Source organism: Rhinopithecus roxellana, chromosome 16 (genome assembly GCF_007565055.1).
Source record: "Rhinopithecus roxellana isolate Shanxi Qingling chromosome 16, ASM756505v1, whole genome shotgun sequence".
Taxonomy (NCBI): domain Eukaryota; kingdom Metazoa; phylum Chordata; class Mammalia; order Primates; family Cercopithecidae; genus Rhinopithecus; species Rhinopithecus roxellana.
This window is the reverse complement of record NC_044564.1, coordinates 42,218,653-42,236,475: the sequence shown is the minus strand read 5'-3', so window position 1 is coordinate 42,236,475 and position 17,823 is coordinate 42,218,653. Positions and strand designations below refer to the sequence as shown.

Sequence of the window (17,823 nt, the reverse complement as noted above, 5' to 3'; positions counted from 1 at the left end):
GAGGAGTGCTGTTCTGTTTTTTATAGCAGTTACACCATTTTACTTTCCTACCAGCACAAGGGTTTCAGTTTCTTCACTGCCTCTACAACACTTGTTATTTTCTGGTTTATTTTTTATTTTTTTTATTTCTTTATTTTAATAGTCATCCTAATAGGTGTGAAGTGATGTCATTTTCCTAGTGCTTAGTGATGTTGAACATCTGTTCTTGTGTTTTTTGACCGTTCATGTATTTATTTGGAGAAATATGTATTCAAGATCTTTGCCCATCTTTTAATGTGGATATTTCTTTTTTTCTTTTTTTTTGAGATGGAGTCTCGCTCTGTTGCCCAGGCTGGAGTGCAGTGGTGCGATCTTGGCTCACTGCTACCTCCACCTCATGGGTTCAAGTGATTCTCCTGCCTCAGCCTCCTGAGTAGCTGGGACTACAAGCGTGTGCCACCACACCCAGCTAATTTTTTGTATTTTTGGTAGGGACGGTGTTTCACCGTGTTAACCAGGGTGGGCTCGATCTCCTGACCTTATGATCCACCCATCTCAGCCTCCCAAAGTACTGAGATTACAGGCATGAGCTGCCGCGCCCACCTGAGTTGTGAGAGTTTTAAAGTATATTTTGGATATTAATTCTTTGTCAGATATATGATTTGCAAATATTTTTTCTCACTCTGGGTTTCCTTATCACTCTGTTGATTGTGGCCTTTGATGTCTAAAAGTTTAAAATTTTTATTGTCCAGTTTATCTTAGTTGTCTATGCATTGGTGTCCTATCCAAGAAATTACTACGAAATCCAATGTCATAAAGCTTTTCTTCTTTGTTTACCTTAAAGAGTTTTATAGTTTTAGCTTCTTTTATTTAGATCTTTGATCCATTTGAGTTAATTTTTGTATGTGGTATGTAGAATAAGGACCCACCTTTATTCTTTTGCATGCAAATATCTCATTTTCTCAATATAATTTGTTGAAAAGACTGTCCTTTTCTCACTGAGTGGCCATGCTACCCCTAGTTGAATATCATTTGTCTATATATGCAAGAGCTTATTTTTGGGCTTTCTGTTTTATTCCATTGGTCTCTAGGTCTTTATTTTCCTGTACCACACTATTTACATTACTGTAGCTTTGTAGGAAGTTTTGAAATCAGGACATGTGAGTTATCTAACTTTGTTCTTTTTCAAGATTGTCTTGGCTATTCAGGATCCTTTGATATTCCATATGAATCTTAGGATGGAGTTGTCTTTTCTTGCAAAAAATGTTATAGAGATTCTGATAAAGAGTGTATCAAATCTGTAGATCCCTTTGAATAGTATTGACATCTTAATAATATTGACTGTTACAGTCCATGAACATGGAATATCTTTCTGTTTATTTGTGTCTTCTTTGATTTCAACAGCATTTTCTAGGTCTCAGTACTAAAGTCTTTTGCCTCATTTCTTAAATTTATTCTTTCTGATGCTATTGTAAATGAATTAAAAAAATTTTTTTTGGATTGTTTATTGTTAGTGTATGGGAACTTAACTGATTTTTATATCCTGCAACTTTGTGAATTTGTTTACAGTTCTAAGTTTTAGGATTCTAAAGTTCTAACAGATTTAAGATTTTCTACAAATAAGGTCCTATCATCTGTGTACAGAGGTAATTTTTTTCCCTTTCTGATATGGGTGCCTTTTTATCTCTTTCTTGCCTAATTGGTCTGTCTAGAATTTTTTAACACTCTCTTGAGTAGAAGTGGTTTAGGTTGGCATTCTCACCTTAATCCTGAGCCCAGAGGAAAAGCTTTCAGTATTTTACCATTGAGTATGATGTCAGCTGTTCTTATGGTTTTTATGGATGACCTTTATTATGTTGAGGTAGTTTCCTTCTGTTCCTAGTGTGCTAACTTTTTGTTACGAAAATGTGTTGAATTTTTTCAAATCCTTTCTCTGCTTTGAGATGACCATGTGATCATGTGAAAAATGATCAAGATGATTTTTTTTTTCCTTCATTCTCTTAATTGGGTATATTACCTTGATTGCTCTCTATATATTAAATCATATTTCTTGTGTCCGGCAAAAAATCCTTATATTCCAGGAATAAATCCTCTTATTCCAGGAATAAATAAATTCCAAGAGTAAATGATATATAAACCATTTAATGGGCTATTGATTTAGGTTTGCTTGTACTTTTGTTGAGTTTTGCATTAATATTTTTCGGATATATTAGACTGCAGATTTATTTTCTTCTAGTATCTTTGTCTGGCTTTGATATCAGGGTAATGTTGTCTTTATAAAATGAATTAGAAAGTATTCTGCCTCTTTGGTTTTTGATTGTTTAGTAGAATTCACTATTGAAGCTATCAGATCATGGGAGATTTTCTTTGTTGGGAGGTTTTTGATTACTGATTCAATCTCCATAGTAGTTTATCCAGATTTTGTTTCTTCATAATTCAGTGTTGGTAGATTTGTATTTCTTGGAATTTGTTTCATTTAGATTATCCAATTTGTTGGTGTAAAATTGTTTATAATCGTCTCTCTCTTACAACCCTTTTTATTTTGTAAAATGAGTAATAATGTTAACCACTTTCATTTCTGATTTAAATTGTCTTTTCTCTTTTTTTCTCAATCTCACTAAAGGTTTTCAATCTTGATCATTTTGAAGAACCAACTCACATTTTTGTTAATTTTTTTCTCTGTTGTTTTTCTGTACTTTATTTATCTCTGCTTTCATCTTTTTTTTTTTTTTTCTGCTAGCTTTAGGTTTAGTTTGCTGTTCTTTTGCTAGTTCCTTAAGGTGTGAAGTTAGGCTATTGATTTTAGGTCTTTCTTCTTTATTAATGTAGGTGTTTACAGCTATAAAGTCCCCTTTTGGCAGACTTTTGCTGCATCCTATGAATTTTGGTATGTTGTATTTTCATTTTCATTTGTCTTGAGTTATTTTCTAATTTCTCTTGTGATTTCTTTGATCTCGTTGCTTGTTTAACCATCCGTTTTTAAATTTCTACACACTTGTGACTTCTATGTCTTTTCCTTCTACTCTTGCATTCTAGACTCATTTCATCATTATTGGAAAAGATACTTCCTATGATTTCACTGTTTAGACATTTTTTGACACTCGTTTTTTTACCTGACGTATAATCTGTCCTGGAGAATGTTTCATATGCACTTGAGAAAAATGTCTATTTTGCTGGATGGAGTGTTCTATATACATCATTTTGGTCCAGTTAGTCAATTTTATTGGTCCAGTCCCCTGTTTCCTTATTAATCTACTTCCTGGTGGTTCTATTGTGTATTGACAGTGAGATATTGAAGTCTCCCATTATTATCATGGAACTGTCTGTTTCTTCCTCTTAATTCTGTCAGTGCTTGCTTTATGTATTTTCGAACTCTGATGTTTGGCACATACATGTTTATAATTGTTATGTCTTCTTGGTGAAGTTATACTTTCATTATCATTATATAATGTCCTTCTTTATTGCTTGTAACAGTTTTTGACTTGCAGTCTATTTTGGCTGTTTTTGTGATAGGCATTCCTGCTCTCTTTTGGTGATTATTTGCATGGAATGTCTTTCTTCATTTTTTTTTACTTTTAACCTGTGTGTTTTCTGTGATTTAACGTGATCTCTTGTAGACAGTATGTACTTGCATCCTGTTTTTTTTTTTTTTTTTTTTGAGACGGAGTCTCACTCTGCCGCCCAGGCTGGAGTGCAGTGGCCGCATCTCAGCTCACTGCAAGCTCCGCCTCCCGGGTTTACACCATTCTCCTGCCTCAGCCTCCCGAGTAACTGGGACTACAGGTGCCCGCCACATCGCTCGGCTAGTTTTTTTGTATTTTTTTTAGTAGAGATGGAGTTTCACCGTGTTAGCCAGGATGGTCTCGATCTCCTGACCTCGTGATCCGCCCGTCTCGGCCTCCCAAAGTGCTGGCATTACAGGCTTGAGCCACCGCGCCCGGCCTTGCATCCTGTTTTTTAATCCATTTTGTCACTTTAAGTTTTTAATTGAGAAAAAAATATATTTACATTTAAAGTACATACAGAAGGGGAGGACTTACTTTTATCATATTGTTATTTGCTTTCTGTATGTCTTATAGCTTTTTTAATTCCTCGTTTCCTCCTTTAATGCTGCCCTTTGTGTTCAGTGGATTTTTGTGTGTGACGTGCTTTGATTCCTCTGTCATTTCCAGTTTCGTACATTGTACAAATATTTTCTTTGTGATTACCATGGAGATTATGTATCATATCCTCAAGTTATAACAATCTATTTATTATTTCTTTGGTTTTTTAGACAGGGTCTTGCTCTGTCGCCTCGGCTAGAGTACGGTGATGTGGTTGTAGCTCACTGCAGCCTGGAACTCCTGCGCTCAAGTGATCCTCCTGCCTTGTCCTCCTAAGTAGCTGGGGCTACAGGCACTCGGCTTATTTTTAAATTTTTCTGTAGAGGTGGGTCTTGCTGTGTTGCCCAGGCTATAACAGTTTATTTAAGATTGAGGCAGGTTGCATAGTCTTATGCCTGTAATCCCAGCACTTTGAGAGGCCGAGCTGGTAGGATTGCTTGAGGCCAGGAGTTTGAGACCAGCCTGGGCAACATAGGAAGACCCTGTCTCTACAATAAATAAATAATTAATTAAATAAAATTAGCTGGACGTAGTGGTGCATGCCTATAGTCCTAGCTACTTGGGAAGTTAAGGTGGGAGGATAGTTTGAGCCCAGGAGGTTGAGGCTACGGTGGGTTGTGATTATGCCACTGCACTCCAGCCTGGGTGACACAAAGTTTAAAAAGTGAAAAATAAAGTTGATACCAAGTTAGGTTCAATTGCATGCAGAAACTCTACTTGTTTCCTGTTTTGCCCCCTCCAGTTTATCTTATTGATGTCCCAGATTATATTTTTATATATTCTAGTACCAATTAACAAAGAATTATAATTATTTCTTATGCATTTGTCTTTTAACTTATGTAGAAAATAAATAGTAGAGTTATAAACCAAAATTCTAATAACGTTTGTTTTATATTCGTCCATGTATTTATGTTTACTGGGATTATTATATTTCATTGTTAGCTGAAGCTGTGTGCCTGAGATCGTAAGTAGAGAAGTCTCTTGAACTAAGACTGGGCCATTTAGATGATTTATTTCTAAATAGTTTTAGACTGTAGGTAGCCATTTAACTTCTTCCTTATAACAGCACCTTTTTTTCTCCCTTACAAATATTCAAACCTCAGGCACAGATCTATTTTAAAATTTAACCAAAGGCTTTTCTTATCTAACATCTACCAAACACTTCCAGGAGAGCTGCTACTAGCAAGGCAACATGAGAAGGCTTCATGCCTAGTTAAAGTGTACCAGGAAGAATAGAGGGAATTAGAGAGACCCTGGCCTTTTCCTGTATGGTACATGGTATGGACATTGTTTTTAATACTTACCATACTTAACATATAAAAGGGAGAGACTCACACCCTTTTTTGTTGACCTTTACCTCATAGTGACTCTATAACAAACATTGTCCAGGGCTCTAAATCTTACTCTCCTAGATTTTCTTTTCTTAGAAAATCAAAGCATGCACTGAGAGTCTTGCGGAAGAGGAATGCCTGGAATTTGGTTTAAGAGACAGAAGGAAAGAAAACCATGCTGTGTATTCCCTTGTTTTTTTCAAATCCAGCTTTAGATATGGTTCAATTTTAGAGAAAAGGCTTAAGTCTTTTCATTCCACCCTCCTTATATCCCCTGCTTGTTTACTCTTTTCTACTATTCTTGTGAAGTTTTTCCTTCTGTGATGATAAAGATTAAAGATCTGTGTGATTTCTTGTTGTAAACATATGACTATGAATTGATATTTTTAAGCATAGTTTAAATACTTTCCTTCTTGGTAAGTTACAGGGTACTGGAAAAAGTAGGTGATCTTTCTCTGAGGGGAGAAAAGTGCAACTTTTATCTTCGTTTGGACTTGCTCTATCAGTATATGATTAGGAAGAATTTAAGTCTCGTGATGCAGGGAATATGTATAGCATAGCAGGAATTAAAATAGCCGATTATAATAATGTAATAAAGATTGATAATGGTTATAGATTCAGACCAGCTTATAGGTTAGTATAATTAAAATACAGGCCAGAAATGACAATGACTTAACTTAGAAAGATGAAATCTTAGAATTTATTTGGTTTCTGTTTTAGTAATATTGTGAGCAATATAAAGTGGATATGATATGTTAAATCCTGGAACTCCACGAGTGTCAGGAACATTCCCTTGAAAATTGAGCTGCATTAATTTGAAGGCAAATAAAAGGATATTATTTGCTATTTGGTAGGTACTGTTTTGGTACCCAGCATCTTTAGATTGCACAACTTGCAGATTTTTCAAGAAAGTGAAAATAAGTTTACGTGCATTAAGAGGATCGATTCATAATGTTTAACAAAGTTAAACTACTATGCTTGTGATTAATTACAAATATTTAGGGTATTAGAAATAAAAGAAAGCTTGTAATTTTCTGTAGGACTCCAGTACAGTTTTAGAAAGATAACGTAAGTAATCAGTGTGCATACATGGAAAAAGTAATTTTTAGGGAAAATGCAGGGATAAAAATGGGGTGTGAAAACTCTCTCTCTCTGATAGTGAAAACTTTCTCTCTAAGAGGAGACTGTCAAGACAGTTAAAAGACTAATAAAGCACTCTGATATGATTTTGTCCCATGATCTTTGCTGTATAGTCTCGTGAGCAGGCTATTTGCATGGCCAAACCTTAGTTTTCTTATAGGAACCATGTACACATAGGAACTTAAATAGAGAGCAAAAATAGGTTGTCTGCCTCATAGATTGTGAGGACTGTTTACAATAATGCATGTAAAATGCTTTCCTCAATGCCTGTCACACGAGAAACACTTGATTAGTAGTAATTGTCCATTGTATACAGTAAACAGTAGAAGGACATTACATGAAATAAGAACATAAACTTCTGAAAAATAATGAGGTTAGCCCATCTAATGAGACTGGTTAATAAGGTAAGACGGAAATGGGAATAGAGATATTTAGTGTTTAAAATCACATTTGATTCAGATAATTTGAGAAGAGTCTTTTTAATTAGTGCACTTAAATCAGAATAATTCCTTTATAATTACTTATTTTTATCTTTTCAAAACAGATTCAAGATTTTTGGAAAGTTACCTCTTATTTCTTTACGGATCTCAGATAAAAAACTACAAGGGATTATGGAATTGGTTGAAAGCATTCCAAAACCTGAACCAGTAACTGAAGTATCTGCCCCTGTCAAATCATTCCAGGTAATGTTATTTTCAAAATTAATATAAACATGAATTAAGAAAGTTCACTAATAGTATTTGAAACAATCACAAGAATTTTATGTAAGACAGTTTGCAATTTGTTTTGAATAGACATTAAGAAAATTACATTTTAAGAGACAAACTGAAATGGTAAAAATTATAGTTAAGAAAGATATAAAATAATAAATTGACTTTCCTAATTTCTGCAGCCTCCAATCCCTTTCCTGAGCGATAACACTGTTAACTACTGCTTCTCTAGTTTTTCAAAATATATTTATGGCGTATACTAGTGCAGATATGCACAAGAACATGCATATGCATGTGTGTGTGTATGTAGTATGTGAATGTGCACATACATGTATATATTCTTTTTTTTCTGAAACAGAGCCTCCCTCTGTTGCCCAGGCTGGAGTACAGTGGTGCAATCTTGGCTTACTGCAACCTCTGCCTCCTGGGTTCAAGTAATTCTCTGCCTCAGCCTCCTGAGTAGCTGGGATTACAGGTGCCTGCCACCACGCCCGGCTAATTTTTTTTTTTGCATTTTTAGTAGAGACGGGGTTTCACCATCTTGGCCAGGCTGGTCTTGAATTCCTGACCTTGTGATCCACCTGCCTCGGCTTCCCAAAGTGCTGGGATTACAGGTGTAAGCCACTGTGCCTGGGCTGTATTCTTATATTTTTAAAATTAAATGAAATCATTATACTCACTATTCTGAATCTGTATTATTTTTACTATTATTATCATATGTGCCTTAGATAAATGTTTACGTTAGCACATACAGATCTACCTCATTTGTTTATGGTGATGTAGTATTTCATTTTCTGCATATACCATCTTTTGCTTAATATATCTCCTTTTGATGAATATTCACATTATGAGCGTTTACAGTTATGAAAAATACTGCTTTGAACTTCCTCATATATATATATACTTGTATATATATATTTGCTTATACTTTTATTCATAGAATAAATTCCTAGAAATGGAATTGTTAAATAAAAGAGTATGTGAATTTTGAATTTTGATTATTTTGCCAAAAACTTTTTTTTTTTTTTTTTGAACTAAGTCTCCCTCATTTGCTTAGGCTGGAGTACAGTGGTGCAATCTTGGCTCACTGCAACCTCCATCTCCCAGGTTCCAGCAGTTGTGCCACCTCAGCCTCCCAAGTAGCTGGGACTACAAGTGCGTGCCGCTACACTTAGCTGATTTTTGTATTTTTAGCAGAGATAGGGTTTCCCCATGTTGGCCAGGCAGGTCTTAAAAGCCTGACCTCAAGTGATCTGCCTGCGTTGGGCTCCCAAAGTACAGGGATTACAGGTGTGAGCTACTGTGCCCAGCCCAAATTTGCTTAACTTATAGTTTGCTAACAGTAAATGAATATCTTTCTCTGGTTTCATTACTGAGTATTAGCAAATGTTAAAATTGTATTCGAAGTGAAAAATGTTATCTTCTGGTTTTGATATGCTTTTTTAAATGAGTAGAACATACTTTCCTAAATTTACTATTTTAATTTCTGTTTTTGGAAACTGCTGTTCATGTCTTTTTTTCTATTGGGTTATGGTTGTCTAATTAAGGAAATAACCTGCTTGTCATTTAAAATTCCTGTATTTTCCTCATTTTGTTGTTTGATTTTTATCTCATATAGAAATTTATTTTTGCCAGGCAAAAGCATTTTATTTTTTACATAGTCAACTTTTTTTCCTTCATGATTTCTAGACTTGTATCATGTGACTTTTCCCTTTCCAAGAGAATTTCAGAAAGAAAAAATATATTCTCATTTCCCTCCATTTTGCGGGGGGGCACAGAGGGTTCTTTACTCATGTTTAAATGCTTTTCTTTTGAAGTAGTTTCAAACTTGGAACATTCCAAAAATAGTGTAAATAACTTGTTTTTTTTTAAAATTATACTTTAAGTTACGGTATACACGTGCATAACATGCAGGTTTATTACATAGGTATACACGTGCCATGGTGGTTTACTGTACCCATCAACCCAGCATCTACGTTAGGTATTTCTCCTGATGCTATCCCTCCCCTAGCCCCCCACCCCTCAACAGGCCCCGGTGTGTGATATTCCCTTCCCTGTTTTCATGTGTTCTCATTGTTTGACTCCCACTTATGAGTGAGAACTTGCAGTGTTTGGTTTTCTGTTCCTGTGTTACTTTGCTGAGAATGATGGTGCCCAGCTTCATCCATGTCCCTGCAAAGGACATGAACTCATCCTTTTTTGTGGTCACATAGTATTCCATGGTGTATATGTGTCACATTTTCTTAATCCAGTCTGTCATTGATGGGCATTTGGGTTGGTTCCAAGTCTTTGCTATTGTGAACAGTGCTGCATTAAACGTACATGTGCATGTGTCTTTATAGTAGAATGATTTATAATCCTTTGGGTATATACCCAGTAATGGGATTGCTGGGTCAAATGGTATTTCTGGTTCTAGATCCTTGAGGAATCGCCACACTGTCTTCCACAATGGTTGAACTAATTTACACTCCCACCAACAGTGTAAAAGCGTCATTGTTTCGCCACATCCTCTCCAGCCTCTGTTGTTTCCCGACTTTTTAATGACAGACATTCTAACTGGCATGAGATGGTATCTCATTGTTGTTTTCATTTGCATTTCTCTAATGACCAGTGATGATGAGCTTTTTTTCATATGTTTGTTGGCCGCATAAATATCTTCTTTTGAGAAGTGTCTGTTCATATATTTCACCCAGTTTTTGATGGGGTTGTTGGTTTCTTACTTGTAAATTTTTTTCGGTTCTTTGTAGATTCTGGATATTAGCCCTTTGTCAGATGGATAGATTGCAAAAATTTTCTCCCATTCTGTAGGTTGCCTGCTCACTCTGATGATAGTTTCTTTCGCTGTGCAGAAGCTCTTTAGTTTAATTAGATCCCATTTGTCATTTTGGCTTTTGTTGCCATTGCTTTTGGTGTTTTGGTCATGAAGTCTTTGCTTATTCCTGTGTCCTGAATGGTATTGTCTAGGTTTCCTTCTAGAGTTTTTATGGTTTTAGGTCTTGCATTTAAGTCTTTTCTCCATCTTGAATTAATTTTTGTATAAGGTGTAAGGAAGGGGTCCAGTTTCAGTTTTCTGCATATGGCTAGCCAGTTTTCCCAACACCATTTATTAAATAGGGAATCCTTCCCCCATTGCTTGTTTTTGTCAGGTTTGTCAAAGATGGGATGGTTGTAGATGTGTGGGGTTTTTTCTGAGGCCCCTGTTCTGTTCCATTGGCCTGTATCTCTGTTTTGGTACCAGTACCATGCTGTTTTGGTTACTGTAGCCTTGTGGTATGGTTTGAAGTTAGGTAGCGTGATGCCTCCAGCTTTGTTCTTTTGCTTAGGATTATCTTGGCTATACGGGCTCTTTTATGGTTCCATATGAAATTTAAAGTAGTTTTTTCTAATTATGTGAAGAAAGTCAATGATAATTTGATGGGGATAGCATTGAATCTGTAAATTACTTTGGGCAGTATGGCCATTTTCACAATATTGATTCTTCCTATCCATGAGCGTGGAATGTTTTTCCATTTGTTTGTGTCCTCTCTTATTTCCTTGAGCAGTGGTTTGTAGTTCTCCTTGAAGAGGTCCTTCACATCCCTTGTAAGTTGGATTCCTAGGTATTTTATTCTCTTTGTAGCAATTGTGAATGGGATTTCACTGATTATTTGGTTCTCTATTTGTCTGTTATTGGTGTATAGAAATGCTTGTGATTTTTGCACATAGATTTTGTATCGTGAGACTTTGCTGAAGTTGCTTATCAGCTTAAGGAGATTTTGGGCTGAGGCGTTGAGATTTTCTAAATACCCAGTCATGTCATCTGCAAACAGAGACGATTCAATTTCCTTTCTTCCTTTTTGAATACCCTTTATTTCTTTCTCTTGCTTGATTTCCCTGGCCAAAACTTCTAATACTATGTTGAATAGGTGTGGTGAGAGAAGACAGTCTTGTCTTGTACCAGTTTTCAGAAGGAATGCTTCCAGGTTTTGCCCATTCAGTATAATATTGTCTATTGCTTTGTCATAAATAGCTCTTAGTATTTTGAGATACATTCCATGAATACCTAGTTTATTTAGAATTTTTAGCATGAAGGGGTGTTGAATTTTATCAAAGGCCTTTTCTGAATCTATTGAGGTAATCATGTGGTTTTTGTCATTGGTTCAGTTTATGTGATGGATTACGTTTATTGATTTGCGTATGTTGAACCAGCCTTGCATCTCAGGGATGAAGCCAACCTTGATTGTGGTGGATTAAGCTTTTTGATGTGCTGCTGGATTTGGTTTGCCAGTATTTTATTGAGGATTTTCACATTGATGTTCATCAGGGATATTAGCCTGAAATTTTCTTTTTTGTGTGTGTCTCTCCCAGGTTTTGGTGGCAGGATGAGGCTGGCCTCATAAAATGAGTTAGGGAGGAATCCCTCCCTCTTTTTCCATTGTTTGGAATAGTTTCAGAAGGAATGGTACCAGCTCCTCTTTGTGCCTCTGGTAGAATTTGGCTGTGAATCTATCTGCTCTTGGGCTTTTTTTCATTGGTAGGCTATTAATTACTGCCTCAATTTTGGAACTTGTTATTGATCTATTCAGGGATTCGACTTCTCCCTGGTTTAGTCTTGAGCGAGTGTATGTGTCCAGGAATTTATCCATTTCTTCTAGATTTTTCTAGTTTATTTGTCTAGAGGTGTTTATAGTATTCTCTGATAGTAGTTCATAGTTCTGTGGAATCAGTGGTGGTATCCCCTTTAGCATTTTTTATTGTATCTGTTTGATTCTTCTCTCTCCTCTTCTTTATTAGTCTGGCTAGTGGTCTATGTATTTTGTTAATCTTTTCAAAAAACCAGTTCCTGGATTCATTGATATTTTTGAAGGGTTTTTCGTGTCTCTATCTCCTTCAGTTCTGCTCTGATCTTAGTTATTTCTTGTCTTCTGCTAGCTTTTGAATTTGTTTGTTCTTGCTTCTCTTGTTCTTTAATTGTGATGTTAGGGTGTCAATTTTAGATCTTTCCCGCTTTCTCCTGTGGGCATTTAGTGCTATAAATTTTCATCTAAACACTGCTTTAGCTGTGTCCCAGAGATTCTGGTATGTTATGTCTTTGTTCTCATTGTTTCAAAGAACTTACTTATTTCTGCCTTAATTTCATTATTTATCCAGTAGTCATTCGGGAGCAGGTTGTTCAGTTTCCATGTAGTTGTGCGGTTTTGAGTGAATTTCTTAATCCTGAGTTCTAATTTGATTGCACTGTGGCCTGAGGGACTGTTATGATTACCATTCTTTTGCATTTGCTGAGGCTTGTTTTTCCTGCAATTACGTGGTTAATTTTAGAATAAGTGTGAAGTGGTGCTGAGAAGAATGTATATTCTGTTGATTTGGGGTGGAGAGTTCTGTAGATGTCTGTTAGGTCTGCTTGGTTCAGAGCTGAGTTCAAGTCCTGAATATCCTTGTTAGTTTTCTGTCTTGTTGATCTGTCTTATATTGACAGTGGGGTGTTAAAGTCTACTGCTATTATTGTATGGGAGTCTAAGACTCTTTGTAGGTCTCTAAAAACTTGCTTTATTCTTTAAGAATGTTGAATATTGGCCCCCACTGTCTTCTGGCTTGTAGGGTTTCTGCAGAGAGATCCAGTGTTAGTCTGATGGGCTTCCCTTTTTGGGTAACCTTTCTTTGTGGCTGCCCTTAGCGTTTTTTCCTTCATTTCAACCTTGGTGAATCTGACGATTATGTGTCTTGGGGTTGCTCTTCTTGAGGAGTATCTTAGTGGTGTTCTCTGTATTTCCTGAATTTGAATATTGGCCTGTCTTGCTAGGTTGGGGAAGTTCTCCTGGATAATATCCTGAAGAGTGTTTTCCAGCTTGGTTCCATTCTCCCCACCACTTTCAGGTACACTAATCAAATGTAGGTTTGGTCTTTGCACATGGTCCCATATTTCTTGGAAGCTTTGTTCGTTTTCGTTCTTTTTTCTCTAATCCTGTCTTCATGCTTTATTTCATTAAGTCGATCTTCAGTCTCTGATATCCTTTCTTCCGCTTGATCGATTCGGCTGTTGATACTTGTATGTGCTTCACAAAGTTCTCGTGCTGTGTTTTTTCACTCCATCAGGTCATTTATGTTCTTCTCTAAACTGGTTATTCTAGTTAGCAATTCCTCTAACCTTTTTTCCAGGTTCTTAGCTTCCTTGCATTGGGTTAGAACATGCTCCTTTAGCTCAGAGGAGTTTGTTATTACCCACCTTCTGAAGCCTATTTCTGTCAATTCTGCAAACTCATTTTCTGTCCAGTTTGTTCCCTTGCTGGAAGGAGTTGTGATCCTTTGGAGAAGAAGAAGCATTCTCGTTTTTGGAATTTTCAATCTTTCTGTGCTGGTTTTTCCCTAATCTTCGTGTATTTATCTGCCTTGAGTCTTTGATGTTGGTGACCTTCGGATGGCGTTTCTGTGTGGATGTCCTTTTTGTTGATGTTCATGCTGTTCCTTTCTGTTTGTTAGCTTTCCTTCTAACAGGCCACTTTGCTGCAGGTCTGCTGGAGTTTGCTGGAGGTCCACTCCAGACCCTCTTTCCCTGTATATCACCAGTGGAGGCTGCAGAACAGCAAAGATTGCTGCCTGTTCCTTCCTCCAGAAGCTTCGCCCCAGAGGGGCACCCACCAGATGCCAGCCAGAGCTGTCCTGTGTGAGGTGTCTGTCGACCCCTGCTGGGAGGTGTCTCCCAGTCAGGAGGCATGGGGTCAGGGACCCACTTGAGAAGGCAGTCTGTCTCTTAGCAGAGCTCGAGCCCTGTGCTGGGAGATCTGCTGCTCTCTTCAGAGCTGGCAGGCAGGAATGTTTAAGTCTGCTGAAGCTGCGCCCACAGCTGGCCCTTCCCCCAGGTGCTCTGTTCCAGGGAGACTGGAGCTTTATCTATAAGCCCCTGACTGGGACTGATACCTTTCTTTCCGAGATGCCCTGTCCAAAGAGGAGGAGTCTAGAGAGGCAGTCTGTCTACAGGGGCTTTGCTGAGCTGTGGTGGGCTCTGCCCAATTTGAACTTCCAGATGGCTTATTTTACACTGTGAGAGAAAAGCTGCCTATTCAAGCCTTGGCAGTGGGGGTGCCCCGCCCCCCACCAAGCTCCAGTGTCGCAGGTTGACTTCAGACTGCTGTGCTGGCAGTGAGAATTTCAAGCCAGTGGATCTTGGCTTGCTGGGCTCCATGGGAGTGCGATCCGCTGAGCAAGACTGGCTTCAGCCCCCTTCCCAAGGGAGTGAATGGTTCTGTCTTGCTGGCATTCCAGGTGCCACTGGGGTATGAAAACAAGCTCCTTCAGCTAGCTTGGTGTTTGCCCAAATGGTTGCCCAGTTTTGTGCTTGAAACCCTGGGCCCTGTTGGTGTAGGCACCTGAGGGAATCTCTCAGTCTGTGGGTTGCAAAGACCGTGGGAAAAGTGTCGTATCTGGGCTAGAGTGCACCATTCCTCATGGCACAGTCCCTCAGGGCTTCCCTTGGCTGTGGGAGGGAGTTCCTGACCCCTTGCGCTTCCTGGGTGAGGCAAAACCCCACTCTGCTTCAGCTCACCCTCCGTTGGTTGCATCCACTGTCAAACCAGTCCCAGTGAGATGAGCCGAGTACCTCAGTTGGAAATGCAGAAATCACCAGCCTTCTGTATTGATGTTGCCTGGAGCTGCAGGTTGGAGCTGTTCATATTCAGCCATCTTGCCAGCCACCAGTGTAAACGAGTTTTATCCTCAGTCTGTTAGAGAGTACGTTACTAGCTGGGTGTGGTGGCTCACATCTGTAATCCCAGCACTTAGGGAGCCAGAGGCAGGCAGATCATTTGAGGTTAGGAGATCGAGACCAGCCTGGCCAACATGGTGGAACCCCATCTCTACTAAAAATACAAAAATTAGCCAGGCGTGGTGGTGGGCACCTGTAATCCCAACTGCTCAGGAGGCTGAGACAGGAGAATCGCTTGAACTCTGGAGGCAGAGGTTGCAGTGAGCCGAGATTGAGTCACTGCACTCCAGCCTGGGCGACAGAGCGAGACTCCGTCTCAAAAAAAAAGAAAAAAAGTGAGTTAATGTCCCATTACTCCTGAACACTTTAGTGTTCACTTTAGTGTTTTGCAATATTCTTTTCCTAGTCTGTTGGTGAGTTTTTTTGTTTCTTTAACTGTTTTTTGGAGAGCAAAAGTTTAATTTTAATACAGTTGAATTTAGCAATATTTTCTCCAGATATTGAGCTTTTTGTATCACATCCGTGCAATTTTTGCCTAATTTAAGATCAAGAAGATTTTTCCCTATGTCTTTATTCTGGAAATTTTTTAGAGTTAGGTTTTATACTTAGGTCTCTCATCCATTTAATTTTTCTATGCGGTGCATGTGATGGGATCCTCTTTCTAGTTTCACACCTGCATTTATAGTTATTTCCATTTTATTTGTTAAAAAGACTATTCTTTTACTGTTGAGTTGACTATATATGACACAGACTATAAATAGACTGTGTCAGTCTATTTCAGACTGTTCTTTTCTAGTGGTTTCTGTGTCTACCATTTCCATCTGTTTCTGTCCTTTTGTTGATATCATACTGTCTTAATTATACTATAGCTTAATGTCTTGAAATCCAGAAAGGTTAGTCCTCCAACTTTTTGTATTTCCAAAATGTTTTTGACTGATTCTTTTTCCTCTTAGAATCAACTTATCAATTTCCACAAAAATTTCTGCTGAGATTTGGATAGAAATTGTGTCATGAATTTGGGAGAATTAACATTTTAGAAGTATTGAGTCTTTCAATTCATTAACATGGTGTATCTTTCCATTTGCTTAGGTCTTTTTAAGTTCTTAAAAATTGGTGATTTGTAGCTTAAGCATCCGTTCGTTAATATATGTTGTTAAATTTGTACATAGTGTATGGGCTGAATTGTGTCTCTCAAAATTTATATACTGAACCCTAACTCTGCTATTTCACATTGTGACTGTATTTACAGATAGATTCTTTACAGCAGTGATTAAGTTAAAATGAGACTACTAGAGTGGGCGCTAATCCAGTTTGACTGGTGTCTTTATAAGAAAAGGAAATTTGGTCTCACAAAGAGACACCAGAGATGCATGCACACTGAGGAAAGCCCATGTGAGGACACAGAAAGGAGGTCATCTGTAAGCTAATGATAGAGGTGGCCTCCAGAACTGTGAGAACATAGGTTTCTGTTGTTTAAGTTACCTAGTCTGTGGTATTTTGTTATGGCAGCTCTACCTATCTCATATAGATTTGGTACCAAGCAGTGAGTTGTTGCTTAACAAGCACTTAGAAATGTGGAAGTGGCTTTAGAACTGGGTAATGGGTAGAGACTGGAAGAATTTTGAGGTACATGTTAGAAAAAAACCTAGATTCTATCGCTGAATAAATTGTTGATATAAAATATGGACGTTCAAGCTGTTTCTGGTGAGACCTCAAGTGGAAATGAGGAATGTGTTATTTGACATCGAAGGGAATGTGGTCCTTGTTATAAAGCAGCAAAGATCTTGGTTAAATTATGTTCTAGTGATGAACTTGGATATTTAGCTGTGGAGATTTGTAAGTAAAATGTTGAAGGCACAGTCTTGTTTCTCCTTGCAGCTGGTCAAATCACTTGAGGCCAGGAGTTCAAGACCAGCCTGGCCAACATGATGAAATCCCATCTCTACTAAAAATATAAAAATTAGCGTGGTGGTGCACACCTATAGTCCCAGCTACTCAGAAGGCTGTGCACGAGAATCACTTGAACCTGGGAGGTGGAGGTTCCAGTGAGCCGAGATTGTGCCACTACACTCCAGCCTGGGTGACAGGAGAATCTGTCTCAAAAAAAAAATTATAATAATTGTACAATATATGGTTAATATGTATTTGATTTATTACAAAGATGCCAGCCTAGCTAAGTGGGGGAAGGATCAACTTTTCAACATATGGTGCCGAAACAACCGGATTTCCATGTGGAAAGTAAATTAATTTCAACCCTTATCTTATATCATAAGCAGAATTTAACTTGAAATGAAACATAGACCTAAGTATAAAGTCCACAAGTATAGTTTCTGAAACAAAAAATGTTGGGGGGGCGGAGCAAGATGGCCGAATAGGAACAACTCCAGTCTCCAACTCCCAGCGCGAGCGACACAGAAGACCGGTGATTTCTGCATTTTCAACTGAGGTACTGGGGTCATCTCACTAGGGAGTGCCGGACAATCGGTGCTGGTCAGCTGCTGCAGCCTGACCAGCGAGAGCTGAAGCAGGGCGAGGCATCGCCTCACCTGGAAGCGCAAGGGGGAAGGGGATCCGTTTTCCTAGCCAGGGGAACTGAGACACACAACACCTGGAAAATCGGGTAACTCCCACCCCAATACTGCGCTGTAAGCATACAGGCATTCCAGGAGAATATATCCGACACCTGGCCGGGAGGGTCCCACGCCCACGAAGCCTCCCTCACTGCTAACACAGCAGTCTGCCGCGATCTATCCGCAAGGCAGCAGCGAGGCTGGGGGAGGGGCGCCCGCCATTGCTGAGGCTTAAGTAGGTAAACAAAGCCGCTGGGAAGCTCGAACTGGGTGGAGCTCACAGCAGCTCAAGGAAGCCTGCCTGTCTCT

At 38.4% G+C, this 17,823-nt stretch overlaps 1 protein-coding gene across 1 annotated transcript in view; it reads left to right on the top strand.

Moving 5' to 3' along the window:
* Positions 1 to 17,823, top strand: part of VPS13A (vacuolar protein sorting 13 homolog A) — a 257,283-nt gene that overhangs the window by 81,966 nt on the left and 157,494 nt on the right. Inside the window, 1 exon segment of the mRNA XM_030919695.1 lies at positions 7,098 to 7,236. Within this exon segment, the coding sequence (XP_030775555.1) occupies positions 7,098 to 7,236 (139 nt within the window).